The sequence below is a fragment of the Triturus cristatus genome, chromosome 12 (assembly GCF_964204655.1).
Source record: "Triturus cristatus chromosome 12, aTriCri1.1, whole genome shotgun sequence".
Classification (NCBI taxonomy): Eukaryota; Metazoa; Chordata; class Amphibia; order Caudata; family Salamandridae; genus Triturus; species Triturus cristatus.
The window spans coordinates 702,611,038-702,634,455 of record NC_140595.1 but is presented as its reverse complement, the minus strand read 5'-3'; the positions used below and the strand labels follow the sequence as shown (position 1 = coordinate 702,634,455).

At 46.1% G+C, this 23,418-nt stretch overlaps 1 protein-coding gene across 1 annotated transcript in view; it reads left to right on the top strand.

Annotated features, from left to right (window-relative positions):
- Positions 1 to 14,919: 14,919 nt before the first annotated feature.
- LOC146780144 (transcription factor HES-4-A-like) overlaps positions 14,920 to 23,418 on the top strand; it is a 97,711-nt gene continuing 89,212 nt past the window's right edge. Inside the window, exon 1 of the mRNA XM_085637127.1 lies at positions 14,920 to 14,984. Within this exon, the coding sequence (XP_085493253.1) occupies positions 14,943 to 14,984 (42 nt within the window). The 5' untranslated portion in view covers positions 14,920 to 14,942. The remainder of the gene's footprint in view (positions 14,985 to 23,418) is intronic.

Sequence of the window (23,418 nt, the reverse complement as noted above, 5' to 3'; positions counted from 1 at the left end):
GCCTGCCAGACCGTGTTTGATGCCCTGAAAACTGCCGTGTGCACGGCACCCGTGCTCAAGGCGCCTGACTTCTCCAGAGATTTTGTGGTGCAGACAGATGCTTCAGAGCATGGAGTGGGAGCAGTACTCTCACAGATGAACGACGAGGGCTTGGACCAAACCGTAGTTTTCCTTTTACTTCCCAGGGAACAGAGGTGGAGTGCGATTGAAAGGGAAGCTTTTGCTGTGGTCTGGGCGTTGAAGAAGCGGAGGCCCTACTTGTTTGGGACTCACATCCGGGTTCAGACAGACCACAGGCCCCTCAGATGATTGATGCAAATGAGGGGTGAGAACCCAAAACTGTTGAGATGGTCCATCTCCCTACAGAGAAAAGACTTTACGGTGGAGCACCATCCTGGCACAGACCACGCCAACGCTGATGGTCTGTCCAGGTTTTTTGGCCTTAGTGAAGAGAACTCCCCAGGGGATGGGTAGTTCTCCCCACTTTTCAGCTGGAGGGGACACGTGTTAGACTTGGCATCTTTGGCGTGGTTTTCCCTAACTTTTTGCCTCTCTCCCCTGTATTTCTTTTTGACGCTGTGTTGAAATTCGTTTATGCTGGTTTAGATGCTTTGGGCACTTTGCCACTGCTGATCAGTGCCAAAGTGCAAATGCTCCCTGGAGAAATCGTGGTTGTAATTAGTTATCCAGGATTGGTATATTTGTGTTACCCATAGGTCCCTAGTAAAGTGCACTACGTGTGCCGGGGCTGGTAACTCAAATGCTACTAGTGGGCTTGCAGCACGCATTGTGCCACCCACACGAGTAGCTCTGAAACGATGTCTCAGGCCGGCCACTGCCGTGCCTGCGTGCAGTTTGTTAACTGCAATGTCGACCTGGTCGGTGTTGACACCTGTCAGGCCTTACCCTTCCCTTTTCGTACACATTAGCCATCCCTATGGTAGGCCCAAGGTACCCCCCTAGGCAGGGTGCAGTGTACATGAGAGGCAGGACATGTACTAGTGTGGGTAACATTTCCTGGTAGAGAAATACCACCAAAATTAGTCTTTCACTATTGAGGGACCATCTTGCCCATAGGACAGAATGGGGAAGGCTGCGTATCATGGTTACCTGCCTATCTTCCCATAGAAGCGAGATACAGAATCGAAGTCTGGTACCCCTGAACTCAGAATTTGATAACACATCTTTTAGGACAGGTGGTTTTTACATTCTGTGTTTGAGAATGGCACTTTTTAGAAAGTGGCGGTTCTTGTGTACAACCTTTCTGTGTGCCTCTGCCTGTTTGTGATTTGGCCGTCTGGGTTGTGAGTGACAGGGTCTTGTGAGGTGTGCGGGTTCCCTGGGAGGGGGCGGGATGAGTCAGCGCTAGGCTGAATAGACCTATCTGCACTTGGAGTGGTGGGAGGAGTAGAACCTGGACCTGAATAGGGCTGTGCCTGCCTTCCACAAAGCTGGCTTCACCTCCTGCGGTGCGTCTGAATACCCTGGCCCAAATTCACAAAGGAAGAAGACGTGCCCTGGCCGAAGGCACCCCGAACTGGTTCGAACTGGGTCCAGAACCCCTCACACATCGCGAACAAAGACTTTAAAGGTATAAATATTACCGCCGAAACCCCTGAACTTTAGACTCGTCTAGAATAGACACCTTCGTGATCAAGAGGAATCCCTGCTGACGAAGATCAGTTGAATAAACTCAGGAGAAGTACTGCCCTTCCTGTGTGTCTGGGGTTGGCCTGCAGTTTGCTGTACCCACTGAGGATAGAACGAAGGGACTTGCTGTGTGTTGTGTCCCCCTGCTTGAAGAAGGACTTTGCTGAGTGATGTGTCCCTCGGAAGGAAAAAGTCTCCAAGGGCCTGAGAAGAGCTGGCCTCCTGTTTCTGAAGTCCCAGGCACAAAAGGACTTCACCGTCAGCCTCCCTGAACTTCCTTGCTGGGAGTTCCAGTTCTCTAGGAGGGCCTGAAACTGAGTATGAGGCCTTTCTACTATCGGGAGCTGTGCAAGCACAAAAGAGAAGAATCTGTTTCTGACTCATAAGAACAACCGACGTCGCTGCTTCACCGGAGACGACATCGTTGTTCGCCGACGCCGTGCACCGTCATCGACATCCTTGTCCGAGGTACTATTGTTTGGGGGTCTGTGTGGCTCTGCGCCTACCGCCGTGATCCTCGCGGGCAGTGTTGTACTTTGGACTTTGCTCTGTCTTGACGCTGAGGTAGCCCCGTGGGTGCTATCTGATTTCTACAACTTATTTTTCGTTTTACAACAACCGTTCTAAAGACACTTTTCATTGAGTAATCTTGTATGTGGGATTTTTGTCATTTTGGTCTTGTTTTTGTGTAGTAAAGATATTTTATTTTTCTAAACCGGTGTGGAGTCTGTTTGTGGTGTTATCACTGTGTTACGGTGAGTGTTGGTACAAATACTTTATGCATTGCTTTTGAGGATAAGCCTGTCTGCTCATGCCAAGCTACCGAGGGGGTGAGCAGGGGTTATCTACAAGCTTGTATCCCCCTTACCCTGACTAGATGCAAGTGTCCCTATTTGGTCTAAGGTGCCTACCTCGGCCAACTAGAGACCCCCATTTCTAACAGCGCTGAATGCATGGACTTCCCTTTTCAAGGAACTGTGGCTGCCCATAGTGCCAGAACTGGCTGTAGGTTCCTCCATGTGTCATACCTTCCTTGCTGTTGATACTGTGGCCAATGAGTGTCGCCTACCTCTTGAGAAGGTTCAAGCCTTCAGGCAGTCGATTGATGCTGTGCTGGCATTGAAAAAAGTAATGCTCTATCAGCTCCAGGTTCTAGTTGCCAGTTGAGCTTTGCTTCATGGATGATTCCCATGGCTCGCCCCTTTTCACAGTCCACTATAAGGGCGATGGACAGCTTCGAGAAAAACATCACCATACCTAGCTGCCAAATGAGGTAAAGGAAGACTTGGGGATATGGTTTGCTTTTTTTGCAACAATTCAATGACTCAGTTGTATGGCCTTTGCCCCCAATTTGTGGTGGTACTCAGAGATAGGAGTGTGGTCTTCTGGTCTGAGAACAGGGCAATAGTGGAGGCTATTAACATGCAGGGGGATTCTTGCAAGTTTCCCTTGAGATTGTGACACAATTGGTTTTACTGTGCTTGAAGTCTAACATTTTGTTTTAAGCTAAGCTTGTGCCTTGTATTCATAATGACGCTGCTGACACCTTATGTCACTCTTAGTTGCAGGAATTTTCAGGATTTCCATCCAAGAGATGGCCAAGGAGATGACAGAGTTCCACTCATGTCGTGGAGGACTGAAGTTCCGCCTTACCGGATTTTGTGGCGGCCTCTCTTGCAAAGCCCACGCGGATGTCTTATGAAAGTACACTGTGCAATAAAGGTCTTTCTTGTAAGCACTTAACGTCCCTGACATGTTCACTGCAGATACCATATCTTTTTCTGGGTAACCTCAGACAGCAGGGCAAGCTGGTATCTCGTTCATGGTGAAATCTCTCGGCCATAAGGTTTTTCGCTAAACTGTCGGGTGCAGCTGACATGAGTAGCTCCTTTCTTATTAAGAAAGTGTTAGCGGGCCGGGCTACACTTGATGGCTGTAAAGGATAGCAGGCGTCCCCTCTATGCACATGTCCTGGGCCTCCTTTTGTCTTGCTAGCCAACGGTGTGCACTTCTCCATACCAGACAACACTACCTGGTCCGACCTTCACTGTGACTTTTGTTTGGCTCCTTTAAGGTCAGCAAACAGGTAGGGTCTTCAAGAACTGTCTGGCTACTGATCTGGATGAGAAATTCCAAAACTGATCCGGAGAGAAAGGGGGCAGTGATCAAACTCAGAGAAACTCAGGGCACCCATCGGGGTCTGGTGGCTCGATTGGGGTCTTACGTGGCTATTCAACCCGCCACAGTGACATCTGCTCTATTCAGCCACCTGAATGGAGACTGCCTTTACCGTTAACAGCTTACAGCGGTCTTGGCTGCCATCCTGAGGGCACCAGGTGTGAATTCCAATGGTTAATCTTCACAGTCCTTTAGAATAGGAGTGGCCACGGTGACGGCAGGAGCAGGCATGTCCTCTGAAGAGGTACAACTATTGGACGCTGGTCGTCAAAGTCTTATAGCACTACATTCACCCAGACTTGCAATGAAGGTGCTCTGGTGCACAGATGTTCACTCTCTTTGTGTGCTTATGCTTGTGTTTTTAGTAGGATGCCGTCCAAGGTTGTGTGGGTGGTTTGTCATTCCTTCTTCCGGCGGGCAGCCTACGGGATGCAACTGCTCCGTGAGCCCAAGCCAGTGGCTCTGCATGATGTTACCTTCTGGTGGCACGGGATCGGAGGGAACCACATTTCACAATTGCAACGGTTGATCAAGGTAAACAGGGGTCGCAAGGGACTCCAGTTCCTGCACCTCATTGTTGTCCACCTTGAAGGTAATAACTTGGTAAAAATGTGCCGCAGGGGCCTCAGGGATGTGATCCAGAAGGAATTTGTGCAATTGGCCACGGTTATACTGGAGGTGGCGATTGGGGTAGGAGCATCAGGTCTAGTCAGGGCAAGTTGGGGTACCACATGGGTGGACAGCATCCCCCCACTTATTTTCCAGGGCCTGCTTATCAAAACACCGTCCACCCTGCCCTGCTCATTAAAAGTGTGATAAGAGCGCGCACCAAACCATGCATTTACGGGTGATTGCGGCTGAATCCGGAAATTTCTCGGACTGACAGTCACCACGCCCCTGCACCTACTTGCGTAAGTTGACTAGCCCACCTATTTTGAGCGCTACCTATCGCAGCTCTTGCTTTGGTCTATGAACCTGCCCCCATCACCTCAAACTTGTCGGGGTACCTACCAGTAGACACTGTGATCTGCGACCAATCAGTGGTCGTAGCAGACGTCACTGGATGGGTGTGTCTGCAACTCTGCAGACCCGCCCTCGTGCGCCATGCCCTTTATTTTTTGGGCTTGTCTGCTCTGGCTCCTTTCATTTTTGGAAGGGACTAGATCCGGATATTGACGCGTATCTCGGCTCGCCCTCCCCTCCTGGCCTTGCCTGCTGCTTTACCTGCCTCCCGCTCGAGACTTCCCTTCCTGGCCTCACCTGCTGCCTGACCTGCCTCCCGCTCGAGACTCCACTTCCCTTCCCTTCCTGACCTGCCTTGCTTGTCCATGGCATCTACACCACGTAGGAAAACATGTTTGGCTTGGTGACGGATTCAAGGCAAGTGTTCAAAACTGAATAGTGGTGCGGTCGTGAAGCATTTCCACTGTTTATTTATCTGATTCATCATGCCTTGGGCAGGTAGAACTGGCCCTGGTGCAGACTGCCCGAAGGAGCCAGCAGCACCCTGGGAGGCACGAGTGGGCACTTACATTCAGCCAGGCCTCTCGGTACCAGGCGGAGGCACCCGTCCAGCTCTGGCGGGAATCCCCCACCTGCTCGTTGGAACCCGCCTGAATTGCAACACTGGGGCACACGCAGCTGCTGGCACCGGCATGATGCTGAACGTGCCTGAGTGCCAGCACTGGGGCGCACGCGGCCGCTGGCGCATGGGTGCAGAGAACCGCGCTACCTGCTGCTACATCAAAAGAGCTTACTGGCACACTCCTGTCCTGGTTGTCCCTCGTCCCCTATACCCATCTCGGCATCCTCCTGTCTCCCTCCACCGTCCCTCTTTGCCTATCTCCCCCTCCTCCAGTTATCTCTTGCTTTCTCCTTTATAACCCTCACTTTTCCACTGTTTAAAGCTATGCGCCCATTTCATATCCATCATCCCTTCACTGTTCTCTTCTGTCTCTTCTCTCTCCGTCTCTTCTCTCTCCGTCTCTTCTTGGTCTCTCTCTTCGCTCCACTCTCTCTACATAGCCCTTTATTTCACGTCCCTACACTTCTGTCCGTCATGCTGCATACCCACATCTCATGCATCTACAAAGCCATAGCTGATGTTTATTTATCTGATGCATCATGCCTTGCGTGCAGTCTGATCTTGTAATCCAACTCTGATTATACGTCATTGTGTACATTTAGTACTGTTTCTGCTCCAAAGCTGAGAACAAGCTTTAAGACTCAAATCATGCATCATTAATAAAATACATTTGGACAATCCGGTGTTCCATCACCCACAGAGGTGGCAGTAAAAAGATTAACTTTTATTTAAGTCAGGTAGAATAATCCTCACCTCTGTGTTCCTAGTAAACCTTAACTTTCTTTTCTAATAGCTAGTGAATTTTACATTTCTTGGCAGGACTGTATATGTGATTGTTCAAAGCTTACTAATTGCCACAGAGGTAAAATCTGATACCGGCATAAAATAAAACTTTTTTAAACTAGACTCTGGTGACCAGTGCGTTGTCCTTAAAAGGTCCTCTCGTGGAACACAAACAAGAAGCCTTGGGCGGTCATCACTTCCAGTCATTAAAGGCAACCTGCTATGCCGCCAACATCCAAAAGAGCTTTAACCTCTTCAAATATTAAAATTTGGGTGCTCAAGATTGATGGAAATCTATGGAATGCCTCAGAATTGTTTCTAAGGAATGAATGACCATGGGAGCAGGATGCCACCATTCCTTCAACTATGAAAATGCTTACAGTTGCCTAATGTCGAATATTTTATTTGCACTACAGCTTACAGTATCTTGGTAGGCATCCTATTCAACTGATCTCCCTGCCTTGCATTTGTCCTGCTCACACATGCAATGGTCCAACCTGCAACACAGCAGGGCTGCGTTGGGTCCAATGCTCACCCAAGACACAACACAGATCACCAGGAAGTCGCAGAGCCAGCAGCTGCCAGACCGGAAACTTTACCTTCTACCCCTAGCACGGAGGCTGCAACAATGGTAGCCAATAGAGGTAAAAAGTGCTGGTACTCCTTGCCAGAAAATGTTTGGTTCATTTATGACCACAAATCTTTTTAAATTTAATATTCATACATTACATGGGAAATGAAATGAGCAATATCACATCGGAAAAATAGAAGATCAATTGCTAGAGGGAATTTTTCTTTTTTTTAAAATGCATTTTGTGACTTTTTTTTTATTGTAATACCACCACAAACCGGGATGGGTGGCTCATTGAGCCACAAACATTTTTCTAAGTGCCAAAAGTAATTCGAAAAATATTTTTGCCAAGCAATTTTACAATTTTGTCTCCTCAATAACCCACAGTTAATATCAGTGACAAATGCAAAAAAAATAGCTGACCCAATGCTTTCTGCTTTCTACAGAAATAAGCAAACGCAAATCCAGCAACTTGGATTTCTTTGCAAATGTGAACAAGCGATCACGGTTCGATTCTGAAAGTAGCCTAGTACAGCCCAGTGCGTGCTTGAAAGATGTACCTGCACAAGATTCGGAAAGTATGATGTCAAGCCAAGGATCTATTCAACCTTCTCCACTGGAAGACTCTTCAACAAAGATCCAGGATGCGGGCTAAGCAGTGAAAATGGCTGCCTTGGCTGCAAAATATTCAATGAGGTTAAGCTACTTGGAGCATCACAGGGTGTGGGTATGTCTAGAGAATGGGTCACTGGGAGCATTGCTGCATCTGGCCCAACAAAAGCTAGCCAGTTAGGCTCACTGCGAAAAAAAAATACATAAGCATAAAAATTCTAAAGCACATTGTAACGCATGTGATATCCGAGCTGCATCCAAGAAGGAGGTACTGCAGTCAACGATCCTGGAGCATCAGAGGCATTATCATGCTTCAATGGTTAAGGTGTTTGACACGCTTTACTTTTGTGCAGAATATAATCGCCTCTTTTCAGACTTTCCAGGTCTAGTAGCCTTGCAGGTTGCTAATGAGTCCGATATATGGGCTCGATTCTACACAGCGAATTCACTGCAGCACAGATAACCAATTGCATTGCTAAGGAAATGCGGAGAAAGCTTTGCACCGGCATCGTTGAACAGGCTCCAAAAATCTGAGTTTATATTGATGAGTCAACAACCCATTCTTCCATGACTGTTTTTATTATTTATTATTTATGTCTGTGCTGCAATCAATGGAAAAGAGTCCCTCACCTTTTTTCCTAGACTTGCTTGAGTTGCATAGGGGCGATGCAGAGTGCATCGAGTCCTCACTGTTGAAATGTCTTGATAAACATGGGTTTTGCAACAAGTTCCTTGCAGACAATTGGATAGGGGTGTGCAGTGATGGTGCCAGTGTAATGCTTGGGAGAAACTCTGGTGTTTTGGAGAGGCTATGTTGTAAATACCCTTGCCTTGTAAAATAGCACCGTCTATGCCACTGTCTTGAGCTCAGTGTAGCGGACATGGTTGATACAGTGCCAGGCCTTAAGCACCTTGCATAATTTTCTGAAAAACTGTATGCCATGTACCACCAGTCTCCCAAAAATCAGCGGTAACTCTCTGCATGTGAAAAAGAGTTAGAAATTGCAAATCTGAAAATTGGGCGAGTATTTTTATTCCGGTGGATTGCTTCTAGCAAAAGGGCAATACGAACAGTGTGGGAGTTTTGTATGGGTGATATTATCAAGTTCATTGTGCTGAAACCCCTTTCACAGTCACTTGAAGTCAGAGGAAGTGTGTTTATAGCCCTCAAAACAGTTGCTCTGGTATCTCATTACCACCATTATCAATATAGTCTCTGAAGCCTTCAGAAATGCCTTTATAATTAAGAGAGAATCTCCTGCACAGGTTTTGTAGTTTCTTCTCACCTTCATACCATGGGCTCTCAATGTTGTTTGGCCACTTCTGTGGGTTGATAACATCTATCTCTGATATAAGAGCTAAAAATTCATCTGTCTGAGATGATGTGGCTGACCTATTGCCACCATCCCGTCCTTTTTCTTCCGGGTGACCCACGAACCGGAAAGTTCCAATTTCCGGTACGGAGGTCATTTTGCACAAATCTGTTAACTTCTTAGGTCGACTATATAGGCACCCCGTTAAAGGCTCATGGGGCAATTTTACCTCGGATTTCGAGTAGGTTTATTCTCCTTTCTTCCAACATTGTGCGCTGGCGACACTGGCATTAACCTTCCTCGTTTTTTTTTTTTTAATGAAAGAATGCATCTTCCTAACTCACCTAAGGAACGCGAGTCCTGATCCTTTGGCATTAGTGTGTGTGTTTTATGTTCAATGTTTGTGTGTCTCTGTTTGTCTTTTCTTCCTTCCTTAATCACAGTGGGACGTGCCACCATTGAACTGGACTTTGATCAACGATATAGATAAATATGATCACATATTTTCACTTCTTTTGCAGGCATATTTATGCTCACCATGGTTGGCTATACTATTTGTTGCACTGTAAATACTTATGTACCTCTCTTCTTTATTTCAGAAGAGCTATTTCATGATACTTAATTAAGTATCCAACTAGTGCATTGGGAATCGATATGCACACCTATCCTCATGATTTTTAGCATAATTTTGCAGCAAATATTATATTCGTGAGTGTAGATAGGGATTATCCAAGTCCTGAAGAAGAAGCTTGGGGAGCTTCGAAACATGTAGACAAACCTAGGAGGAACAGATCATTGTGGAGAACACACATGACCCGGGAGGACATTTAAGTTAGTCATTCATAGAACTTATTTAGAGGAGTGCCAATCAGCTGGGAGGACTCACGTGGGCAGGTAAAAATAAACCTTCCCCAGTTTTATAATAATCTGACAGATAACTTGCACTCCAGGTTGTATGCACAGTCTGCAAGCAATAGGTCAGCCACATCATCTCAGACAGATGAATTTTTAGCTCATACATCAGAGATGGATGTTATCAACCCACAGAAGTGGCCAAACGACATTGAGAGCCCATGGTATGAAGGTGAGAAGAAACTACAAAACCTGTGCAGGAGATTCTCTCTTAATTATAAAGGCATTTCTGAAGGCTTCAGAGACTATATTGATAATGGTGGTAATGAGATTCCAGAGCAACTGTTTTGAGGGCTATAAACACACTTCCTCTGACTTCAAGTGACTGCGAAAGGGGTTTCAGCACAAAGAACTTGATAATGTCACCCATACAAAACTGCCTTGGTATCGGACGCCTTTCCTCATTAATGTTTATAAACCTCATGGGCCCTCCTCTGTTTCTTTGGAATCCAATGCCATATGTCACCAGATGGTTGATTGCTCATTACCATGCAGATGATACTCAGTCTAGAAAGGTAGATCCTACAGCCCAGCACAATAAAAGATATACAGACGCACGGGCGTTTTTTAATTGATGGTTTCCAATGATATAATAGGTCTCACAAATGTTCCATGGGCAAACATCCTGTGGCAAAATAACATGTTCCATAATGTCTGCAATAACAGATGTACAGAGTATCAGGTTGAAACTGTACAGAGTGCACCTTGCATTTTTTTTGCTCATGGTCACATTGTATTAAACTTGTCAGTATATTTAAATGTGGTGTTATAGGTAGCATAATAAATTTGATAATCATTATTGTAGTTTCTAGCTTGTGGTTTTCTTTGGGTTTTTTCAATGCACAAACTGCTTTTGTTCATGGTGCCATATTTTAGTATGCTTCGCTTACAGCACTTAATGGCTTAACTAATGTAGATGTACGCCAAACTTCATGCAAATTTGGGCTTTTAATTCCTCCATACAGGGACCTTAAGTCACAGGCTTAAGAACTGAGCAGCTTCAATTGTTAAATCTTGCAATATGTGCAAATGATAGATCTGCTGCACATGTGATGTCACTTCCTGTCATGATGTCACTTCCTGTGACACCACCTAACTTGGAGAGTCCCCCCCCCCCCCACTTTTTTTTTTTAGGACTTGGGCCCTGGGTCTAGTACAATCAACATTTCTGTGAGGCGTCTGAACTATGAGATGTGCAGGCTGTGCCACGGCCAGGGTCACCTTTAGATCATTCCGCATAAATTGCTGAGGAGTGAAGATTAGATCATTCCGCATAAATTGCTGAGGAGTCAAGATATGTTTCATAAGGATGTTTTCCACCTCTCAGACGCAGGGACGGACTTGGTCATTTAGGCGTTTGCCCAAGGAATGTTTTGTGCAGGGGAGGGCAAAGAACCCAGTTGTCCTGGTCGTCCTTGTGGCAGGCTCTAGACTCCCAGGACAGCACCAAGGTTAGGGTCCAGCAATCCTGAGCCAACCAGAGGATGTACACACCAGCTTGGGTGCACAGATCATCAGGGTAGGCACAGGCTGCAGCTCCTGGCCACCTCCTCACAGCCTCTTAGGCAGGTTGGTGCCCGGAAAATGACGACAAGGATACAGTGATACAGGGCCACCTCTCACTGATGCAGGCGGTTATGTCTGTGTGGTCCAAAGGTGTTCAGGATTGTAGGAGGGCCCTAGTGTTATTGGTGTTCCTGAGATCACCCACTGCTTAAATTAATTTTTTTATTATTTCTCATGTGTGCCTAATTATTTGTGCTATGTCAATATAATCTGACAGACAAATGTTTTTCACATGAGTGTTTTCATCTAAGTTTGTTGTTTTACTTGACTAATAAAATCTGCTCCACCAACGCCACAATATGTATGTTCTGTTGGTGACTTGTTTGGGTTGTGTTAGGGTGCAGGCCAGACTGGGGGTATCCGGGTCCTATGAAATCTACAAATTCAGTGGAAAAAGAAGTCAACAGGGTGTAGTAGGGAAAATGTCTTTTAATCAGACTCTAAAACTCCATGTCCAAAGCCATCTCCTTTCACTGCCCCAATTCTGCCCACCACTCGGTCCTTTGGAAGATCACTAGATGTACTCTCTATAAGGGGACGGGCGAGGATTCACACACCTAAGGACATACCTATGCATGTGTACACATTTGTGAGACTGCGGCTGTGATAGCTGCATTGTGAAGCAGTTTCTGCTCCCTCCTCTTGGTGGCAGGGTGCCCATTTAATGGTTAGATGAGAAAGCCTCGTATGAGGTGTCATGGTGTCACCACTAGGGTAACTTCAACCATATAAGAACCACCCATGTGTCCTATAAAGAATATTTTCTGTGTTGTTTCATCATTTAGTGTTTCCAAAAAATTACAATTTCAAGCATTTTGTACGCATGAAAGGCTTCATTACAAAAATTCAAAAGCATCTGACTTGTTCACATATAAAATAATAGAAAGACCTATAACAAACATCGTTTGCATTTTAAAGGAGGATTCTGTTGCTATGAGAAGATTTATATGTACTTTTTACAAGAATGCAGATGAGTTGTTTTTAGATCTTGCCTAGCGTTGCAGCACGAATGCGCTGCCATCGCTTTCCAAGGCATGCAGTATATACTATAGTGTGGAAGATTCGTGGAAGCTCCACCCACTCTCTGCTCATTGGCTTTTGTCTTAAATGCTGCCTTCCGATTGGTTTGAGGCTGGTTAGTCCCTCCTCATTCATCATTTGTATCCTTCCACGGCTATTGGCCCCTTTACTCCTATCACTATTTTCTTCCCTGTCTCCCCACCCCATCGCCCCCTCCCTCAGTCAGTGACTTTTCAACCTCCCCTGCCCCTCCCCCCCACTCTCGTTCGTGTTTACTTGCCTGCCGGCACTTCCGTTTCCATCTTTAGTATTGCCACCTTGAAATATGCGCGTTCAAGATGCGTGCTGTACAAAAACTTCTCTTGTTTAATGAACTAGATTTTAACGTTACTCTAAATATAATAAGACTCTAGGCAACATTTGGAGTATGCATGGCAACTGACGCCTCTTAGTTCACAAATTGCATTGTTGTCGGGCAGGAGGAGCGGCAGTGTTTTAACTCCTGCTTAAAACAAGCACTTTTAATAACTTCCTCTCAATTCAGTGCTATAATCTTGTGTACTGAGGTGATCCGCTAAAGAAATGCACTTTTGTGAATTCTGAAGAGACATTATCGCACATTTACATCATGTTTACTGTATGATTAACATGCTGATCATTTTCACGTCTCGCCAACTGGCTCGTATACGCTTGGCTCTTCTCTGGCTGGCTCTACCTGCTAATATATTGGCTTGCGCACCACTAACAAAGAGAGATGAATGGATACATGACAGTGAGCCCGGTAGATGGTAAAAAAATAGACTTGTGCAGACAAACAGACAAAGTCAGTCTCCATTGTCTCACACCAGAATCATCACTTTCAATAACCTGGAAATCTGTCTGCAACTCCCGCATGCCCCAACCTCATCCCCCTCACCTATTCTTAGCAGAAGCGGCAGATTCTGAGCTGTGCCCTACTAGTGCAGAGGAGCACGCCAGAGTCTGTAGAAGCGCTAGGATCCCTAGCCTCTCTGGGCGGGCACCTAAGCTTTCCGGGTGCCTTCACACTCAGGATAAATGAATACATTTTGTTCTGTGCTTTAGTCGCCCCTCTGTGATCACTGTCTGGTAGATGAACCTCTGTGTTAATAAACACATTCAAAGAGGTGGTTGGGTACAAACAAAAAACAGCCACAATAACGTGCGTTTTGAATGTGTAGTTAAATAACTGCTCATCGAGTACCTCATTGGCTGATCATTCCATGGCACTACCAAAACTACATTTGGACACATTTGCTCAACTGTAAAAGACTCCCTTCTATGGGTCATTCAACAACTCGGGGCTTTGGGGTTAGGTAACCTTCTTTGGATGCTGTGTAAAAGAGTAAATACAAAAATTAATGCAATTAAACTAAGCAACCAGTACTGTCTAAAACACTGTGAAAACTGACACGCATTCTGGCATTTTGTTTAGTTAATGTCGATTTCCTCATAGATGCGAGTAAAGTACTCTTAATATCTTAACGAAATATGCACTCTTTTCACTAATAGCACCGGGCGACCTTTGACAACTCGGCAATGAATACATTTTCATGTACCCCCAAAGCCCCCCTGCCCCCGACCCGTTGGCAAACTTCATTGCCTCCCAGTGTTTTGGCGATAACCAAGACGCAGGATAGCGAGTCAAATAGTCCAGAAAATAAAAGAGAAGCTGGGATTCAGATGCACATGCTCCGATCCCGATCGCGTTGTTTAGTCTGTAAGCACTACTTTTATTAATGAGTTTCGCATTATTAAAGCACCACAGTGTGCATGTGTGGCGACACTTTACCCATGAGGTACATGCCAAGCAATTGTTGACACAATCCACACTGTGTCTTTTTCAATATATTTATTATGAAGTGCAGGACCTTTCCAAGGGATTTTGCATACTACATACATTCACTCCAAAAATAAAACGTGTAGGTAAAAAAGAAATTGCCATTTACAACGTCAATAGCTCTAACTCACAAATGCGAGACCTATTTGCATTGCAAATGCTTGTTTTATTTGTATAGACTTCGCTTTCATTTACGTGAATTCATCCGACGTTTTGGCAGTATTCTGCACAACGAGTATACGATGTGGGCCAATATTAAACTGAGTCCATTTTTAAATGTTTTGTGAATTTAAAAAAAAAAAAAAGGGAAACTTCCCAATAAGAGTCCTGTGAATGGTTTGAATAATACCATGTCTCATTTAAATAAGGTTGAATAATTTCCCGCTTCCTTTAAATTATTCTGTTGCTTTCGCAATACTTCTGAGCATTGTAAATCGGAGCACCTTCCGATACATTATTATGCAATTAGGTGAAGTTTGTGATCTTTTAGAAAATTCTGTTCCCCCATAAAAAATGTGTACTTTTACGATCCATTCTGTGCAGACTGCACACAGAGATAAAATAGTTCTTGGCTTTTGGACTATTCTGGACAAAGATCAGGCCGTACCTTTAAAGTCCGATCCCTGCAGGGTCGAGAGAGGGCATGAACTTGTGCAGAGGGGGACCCCCTGGTGGGGGGCATGAAGAGGTGTCAGATGGGTCCAGGGTGGTGGCGTGGCGCCTGCCACACTTTGGGTGTGAGCCTGACCTGTGCTGCCGGGGTCTGTGCCGACCCCCGGGGAGCTGGGCACCCCCTCCTTGGGACAGACCCATTTGTTGCCTTCGAGAGTATTTAAAAGCAGGATGGAGGGAGGGCGGCAGCAGAGAGACACCCCACTCTAGAGAGACGAGACCATGGTGAAGATGCAGCCGCAGGAGCAGAGGAGAGCTAGAAAGGTGTGTAAAGAACCAGTACTAGAGGGGTATTTATGGGTGCCTTGTCTTGAGCTGGGTGGTGTTCAGTGTAGCGCTTTCTATGTTTCTGTCTTTCACTCTGTGCTGAGCTATATATCTTCCGGTCCTTGGGTCGGAGCGCATGATGCTAGTCTGACAGGAATAGACGGGCAAGCTTTAAATGTGCCTGGTCTCTGGATCTCAGACCCAGTAGTAAATAAAAACGTACACTGAAAAGGGTCCCTTTTGGGCCCTATATTCATGTCTTTAAATTTTCGGGCAAAAAATACCGATTCTGAACAAGGAGTGTAAAAAAAGTTAATGTAACCCATGTCGTTCCTGCTTATAGTCCACATGCTTTACTTAAATTTACATTCAAGGAGTTTTGTTTTTTCCAGAATGTTCCTGCGTTTTTTCAGGCTTCATATTACTTTATAAAGGGTCACAATTCAGTTGCGGCTGAAGGCAGTGCGAGTTTCTCTCATTGTCTGTAAATTGGGCAGAAAGGTGTTCAGAATAGGTGGGTGGCCACCCAATCCTGACCTCTCAGCCAAGGGCACAGAACAATGGTTACCAATGCTAGCTTAACAGAAATTGAGTTTCCAGAATTCTTAATACATTTTGCTGTTAAACTACAGAACGTTAAAGCCCCGTCATATAGTATTTTTAACACTGTTGAGACGGGCCGAGTGAGTTTCGCGCATGACGTCATGTTATGAGGTGTAGAGGCTGAAAGCAGCTTTCGTTTTAGTGATGTTTGCCGCAGGTCACCCCATTCGAGGGTGGCAAAGAGAAATAGTTTTGGGTTATGTCAGTTATCCTGTGATTCCCTAGCCACCCCAACTCACGCAGCTTTTCCCTCTCATCTCCTTGGAGACCTCGCCTAGTCCCAGCCATCACCCTGTTTGATCGCGCGCTCTCACAGGGATTACTGAATGGAGGAGGTGTTGAGCGCGTGCGGGGACCGCAAAGTTCTGCGCGAGCTGGTTTTACACCCATGTCCCATGTGCTCCGGCCTATTTTAGTATCTCGCAATTATCTACTGGGACCCACTCTGGTCAGATGGAACTTTTTACTTGCCTGATAGCATGGAGGGAAAATTACCGTTATCACAATTACAGTCTGCAATTTTCCATAATCAAAGACTCGAAACTTAATCTCTTGGCTCTCTGGTTTTTATTATCAACATGAAGATTTGGAGATACAAAGTCCTCAACACGAGGCACAACAAGTACATAGGCACTAACACAAAAGCTACTCTACGAAGAATCCGCATCCGGCTAAAAATAACTAAAAGTACAATCTCTAAAAGCATGAGGTAGAACACTACCAAGCAAATGTCGATACTAGGGACACTGAACCATACCATCTCTGTCCCTACTCTGTACTACATGACATCCCTACATAGCAATCCCTTGAGACCCTCACCGAATAAAAGGCGTCAGAGTGAAACTTCATAAGAAGACTTCACTTAGAGAGCTTGGTCTAAGTTGCCCCCTCTATCTCTTCGCCTAGCCGTCCTCTGCTTTGGGCTGCCCCGCTCTGCTCTGCCTCCACCCTCGGGGCGCTGTCCCTAATACAGTACCCCAAGTCTCTGAACACGCCCTTTGCGCCTCCTCTCCTTCCGGGGTCGTCTTTCAGTACTTTTCCACAGAGCGCTGTCCAGTTCCATCGTCCATCGCTTGGCCTTGAGTCCCAGACGCCATCCGCACTAGGAGTTACGATTGGCACATTCCAATACACTCCCATGTCTGGCTTTCTCTACATAATTCAAATTATGAACAAAGAGCTTCTCTACTAACGAGCAACTGTCCTTGCACCTGGGGTGAGATCATGCAAAGCAGACATTCTTCACATCTTTTAAGTTGCAATTTACTACAGCCTAAAACCTCTACTGGAATAAATCCTTTTTGGCCTATTGCCCTTGGCTAACATAAGAAAATACCAGGCCTTTCGCCTCAACGATATATGCGAATTCTGGCCACTACTTCGGTTACACAAGCAGGTTTCAATCACAGTATTGACATTTACGTCCTTCTTTCATGTGTGGTCAACCTAAACAACCTACAGACACGAAGTCTGGGGTACACATTTCTAACACCACATTGCATTTCCCGTAGCTAAACACTATACATTTCTCTAATACGTTTACCATGTGCTTGTACATAGCTAGCACTTCTACTTAAAATCGATATAGGTTATACAGTTGTAATACATTGCACACGAAATCCCTGAGTACACATTTGGTTATATACGGGTGCCGACTAACCGTGAATATGACGCACCCCTACAATTCTCAAACTTTTAAACGCTACATCAGTTCCCCCCTTTGATGACATCCGTCATCACACCATTACATTTCCTTCTTCAGAACTGATTTAAACCGTGCTAGTCATAACATTTCCATGTCGGACTCCCTCCAGTTTCTTAAGACTCTCATATTGCTGCTCCTGGAGCTTTGCCAACCTCCTCTCGTTTGCCTTTAAAGCTCTTTCAACCTTGCCTCCTTGATACCACTTCCATGCCTTCACACATCCCCACAAACAGATCACACAAACCACGGCAATAATAATTGGTTTCAACACTGAACCTAGAAATCCCCTTCCCAGATTCGCAACCCAAGTTCCCACTCTTCCAAATCCTAATCCAATCTTCTCCCACACATTCACCTCCGTCAGATCCGTAATCTCCTTGTGAATAGTCGTTATGTTGTCTATGTACTTCCCTATCTCCTTCGAGTTGTCTGGAATATATGTGCAGCATTCCTGAACTTTCAATAATTTGCAGACTCCGCCTGCCTTGGCTAACAACACATCTAAAGCAAGGGGATTCTGCAAAACCATATTCCGGATCGACAACATCTCTCCAGCCACCAATATCAAAGATCTCGCCGTATTCATAGACAACTCATCAACTACAGTCGCCAACCTTCGGATCTTCACATCATTCAACACCACACCCATACTAGGTATCATTGCTCCGAATATATCCCCAATCACTGCACCGGCATTTGTAGCCCTACGTTTCCTGGGCGGTCGCTTCGTCTCTAACAACTCCAAGTCCCTTGTGTGATAAATCTTCGGGAATATGATAGCCAAATAGCATACTCCATACCAATTGTCGGGTAGTCTGACATAAGCATTCGTCCCACAAACATAATACACTGTCGGGATTACTTCTACTGGACCTTGCATAAAATTCTTAGCATAAGCTTCCATTGTAAAAGTCTGAGAACAAATGCTATGTCCTACTGCGACCTTCTCCGTCTTGGATTGAGGCCGTGCAATACACAAATTCCCTCTCTGTGCCTCATCCAATGCTATTGGTCCATAACTTCCCTTAGATCTGTGAGCTCTCTCCTCGTCCGTCCAATCTACTGGGCTCTCTCCGGTGTGTCGTGTCTCGGTCAACTTTCTATACCTGTCCTCTACTTGGTCTATGAATTTCTTCTCTATCTCTGATAACGCACATGTCAGGTTATTCCTGTGAGCATGCGCCGTATCCAGTTTCACAGTCGGTCTAAAATATTTCAGGAGTCTGTCCTCTTTCTTATCCAGGTCATATCTATTCAAATGCTTGATTGCTGGCACCTCGGGAAGTACCGTGTCAAAATTTGAGAAGAAATACTCGAACTGTCTCCTGTCGTAAAATAAACTGAGCCATATGCTACAAGAAATCCCATAAGTCAATGGGAGATGATGATACTTGATACCCTCATCCACTGAAGCAGGCAACTGCATGCACACATAACAATCCTTCACATCCATCGCATCAACATACTCATACAGCAACCTTGCATACGCGTTAAGCTTAAAATCACCTTTTGACAAATCCATGTGAAGTCTGCGAACATCTCTCAACTCCGATGATTCCTGTTCGCTAATACTAACACCACTATGCCCTGGGGTAATAGGTGTGGGTGCTCCCTGAACCTTCCCCTCTTGCCTGTGAGCCACCATGTAGGAACTGATCACTACCGCAAATATGGTGACTACTACAACTCCGATCAATGTGCCTATTATCAGTTTAGCCCTACGATGTGGGTTTACAGGATCTGCCATCTTCGGAATATGCTCAATGTCCAATGCAGTCTCTGAAAGGATAAGTCTCTTTCTCATTAATGTCTCTTTCGTGAACTTAGGCAACCCTCCCTAACTTTCTTCGTTCTACAACGGAAAAATCCCTAATTTTGTTCTTCTTCCGCTCGGCTCTAAGTAATCTTCTTTTTAGCTGGCAACCTTTCTCAAATCAATCTAACATAAGCGCCGGTCCCAACAGCTCCAGGACTCCCTGCAATATTTCGAGCTTAAGAATAATCAGTTCTTGTGGATCTGGCAATGCTGTGAACGTCGGGAACTCTAAATTGTCCAAGATCATACCTCGAATGGTACTCAGGAAGGGCGGACTTGGGATATGAATCGTCAGAATCCCTTCGATCTCCAATCCCGGAACTTTCAGCAACACTTCCACCCTCTGGAGCGGGACACTGTTGACCAATGTCATCGACCTCAATCTTCCCGTGCTCGGTAACTCTGGCATCAGTCACTTGGTATGCCCACTCCGGGGAAGCGTACTTCCGACTTGGCACTCGAGTTCTCTTGGACCTTCTCACACCACCTTGAGGATTTTCCTCGTCTCCCGATTCTTCTTCTGGTTCTTCCGAAACTGGTGCAAGGTCGGTGTCTGGGGCCAACCTCAGGTTTACCCGGTTCTGCTTTGCGGGCCAAACCCTTTCCGCTTCGGTGGCTCCCCCAGTCTTCTCTCCGATACCCTGTGCACTGCCTTCCTCTTCTTCGGCAGAACTCGATTCCGTACTACCCACTGCACCTCTCGCTCCTTCGCCGGTTTCTGGGTCAGTACTTTCTTCACGTCCTCCCCCAACTCGATTCAGTGCACCATCAGCCGCTTCAGCAACCCTTACAGCTTGACTGGCCCTCTCTGGCGATTCTGTCGGCTCACTGAGATCTTGGTTCTCGAGAGGGGCTGTATCTTCCAAGGGTGCTGGAACTCTGCGGGTATGAGAAGCATGCACCCAGTTCGGTAACCCTCCGCACTTGACAGCAGTGTTCGTAACAAGGATTACTTGGAAAGGGCCACGCCACCTAGCATCCAAACAACTCTTCCTCACGTGCTTTCGGACCAGGACCCAATCGCCTGGGTCCAGGTCGTGGCACCTGTCACTCGCAGCTGGAACCGTTGCTGTCTGCACCTGCTGAGACACAGAACGGACCACGTCAGCAAGGCCTTTACAATAGTCCAGGATCATATCATCAGTGATATTTATCAGAGCAGTAGCAGGGATTGCAGGCAAACGCATCGCTCTTCCCATGAGGATTTCATGGGGTGACAACCCAGTTCTTCTATCAGGCACACTTCGAAGGCTCATAAGAACCAAAGGTAATGCGTCAGGCCATTTCAGAGACGTAGATGAACACACTTTCGCCATCCGAGCCTTCAGAGTTCCATTCACCTGCTCCACTATCCCTGAAGCCTCTGGTCTATAGCTACAGTGTAACTTCTGATCTATATTCAAAGCAGCACAAAGCAATTTCATAACTTCGCTGTGAAAATGAGTTCCTCTGTCCGATTCAAAGGACGTCGGGAACCCGTACCTTGGAATGAGTTCTCTCAATAAGAGTTTCGCTACTGTGAGTGTGTCACATCTGCGTGTAGGGTACGCCTCCACCCACCTGGAAAAGACACATACTATCACTAATATGTACCTCAACCCATTACACTTCGGCATTTCGACAAAATCCAACTGCATCCTATTGAAAGGTCCCCCTGACCTCCCTATGTGGCTCAATGTCACAGCAGTTCTTTTCCCTACATTCATCTGTTGGCAAGTGACACATCTCTGGCACACAGTTTCAGCCACGGCACGAAACTTCGGATTGTACCAAGTCTGACGAAACACTCTCATCATGGCATCCCTACCCAGATGTACAGCACCATGTATCAACCTCGCCATGGGATTCAACAAACTTTCCGGCAACACTGCTCGTCCATCATTCGAAACCCATATATCCACATCTCCCTTCTCACATCCAGCTCGTATCCAGCTGTCCCGTTCCTGATCTGAGACCCCTTCCTGAAGCTGCTTCAGTTCCTCCCATGTGTCAGCCATTGCTAACATCTGACCGTACACCACCTCCTCCCCAGTTTTCTCAATGTGGGTCTCAGTAAAGTTGCATCCCTGCTCTGCACAAAATCGAGCTACTTCGTCTGCATAGTTATTTCCCAACGAGACAAAGTCGCTTCCCTTCGTGTGGGCTGCACATTTAACAACAGCAATTTCATCAGGACCTTGCAATGCTTTTAACAATTTCCGCACATAATCACCATTTCTTATAGGAGAACCTGAAGACGTCATAAACCCTCTCTGGGACCATAGCTGTCCGAAGTCATGAACCACACCAAACCCGTACTGGCTGTCCGTGTAAATAGTTACACGGATCTTGTCGGCTGCCAAACAGGCACGAGTCAGAGCAATGAGCTCAGCCACCTGCGCGGAGTGTACTCCTTCTAAACAAGCGGCTTCAACCACACCCGTAATGGTGCATACAGCAAACGCTGCTCTCAATCGACCGACACTGTCTCTTAAACATGAACCGTCCACGAAGAAAATCTCATCTGACACCGGGAGCGGTTCATCGACAATATCCGGTCTCGGTTTGGTGCATAGTTCCGTCACATCGAGACAATCATGGTCCTCACAATCTTCATTATCATCTATTTTTAGAACAGGTAACAGTGTAGCAGGATTTAAAACAGCACACCTCTTCAATGTCACATTATCTGCTGCAAGAATAACTTGCTCATAACGAGTCAGCCTATTATTCGTGAGGTGTTGCGTTTTAGTCCTAGTCATCAACAATTCAACAGAATGTGGCACATGTACAGTAAGTGGATGACCCATCACAATGCTCTCACATCTCTCGATGCTGACACCTGTTGCCGCAACGGATCTGAGACATCCGGGCAACGCAGAAGCTACTGGATCTAGAGTAGCTGAGAAATAAGCAACTGGTCTACGGACACCTCCATGATTCTGGGTTAACACTGCTAATGCGCAACCTTCTCTTTCGCAGCAGAACAATGCAAATGCCTTGTTATAATCCGGCATTCCCAACGCAGGAGCGCTACATAAGGCTTCTCTCAGCCTCAGAAATGATTTCAAACAATCGTCGTCCCATGGTACCGGATCACTTACATCCTTTCGCGTCAGCCGCTGCAAAGGCTTCGCTTCAAAGGAAAAGTTTGGGATCCACTGGCGGCAATAACCCACCATTCCCAAAAACATTCTTACTTCCCTCTGCGTCGAGGGAACTGACATTCTCAAAATCGCATCAATGCGATCTGGAGACACCTTCCTTTTACCCTTTTCAATTCTGTGCCCCAAATACTGTACCTCAGGTAAACAGTATTGCAGCTTGTTTGGAGACACCTTGTGACCGTTCTCTCCCAGGAAATTCAACAACGCAATGGTATCGATCCTGCAAGCGTCTTCTGTCTCTGACGCGACAAGCAGGTCGTCAATGTACTGCACCAAAACAGAGTTTTTCGGCAACACAAGACCTTCCAGATTCTTCTTTAACAGCTGATTGAAAATCGATGGGCTCTCCGTATACCCCTGTGGGATACGGCACCATGTTAATATACGATTTTCTAGCCTAAAGGCAAAAAGAAATCTACTCTCTTCATGCAGGGGAATCGAAAAGAATGCCTGACACAAGTCAATCACTGTGAACCATCCAGCTTCGCATGGGATCTGGAACAGTATCACAGACGGATTCGGTACCACTGGACAACATGGAACAACTATGTCGTTTATTTTCCGCAGGTCTTGCACTATCCTGAACTTCCCACTCGGTTTCTGCAGTCCCATAATGGGTGAATTACATGGACTACCCATGATCTCCACCAGTATTCCCTGCCTAATCATAGACTGAATCACAGGTTTGATCCCAGCAATCGTCTCAGGCGACAGTTTATACTGAGGGGTTCTCGGGAATTCCGCGTTTGGCTTAACCTGTATCTTCACTGGTTCCACTCCCCTGACTAAGCCGATCTCCTCTCCGCTTAGATCCCACACATCGGTCGCAACTGACTCCCTCAAGTCCTGTGGAAGCTCCTCCACTGTCAGAGCCGGGTACACTTCCACGCACCCCTGCTGATTTGCAACCTTAAAGGTCGCGTCGTCATCTCTGGTCTGTACCTCTACTCCCCTCGGGGTACAGTAAATTGTGCAATTGAGTTTACACAATAAATCTCTTCCCAACAGACAAACAGGACTAGAATCGCACACCACGAACTGATGTCGATCCCTAAAGTTTCCTATCCTGACGGGAATCGGTTCCGTCAAGGGGCTAACTAGTCTCTTGTTCGCCACTCCAACCACTTGTATACTTTCTCCCGAGAGGGCTACCCCCGGAAC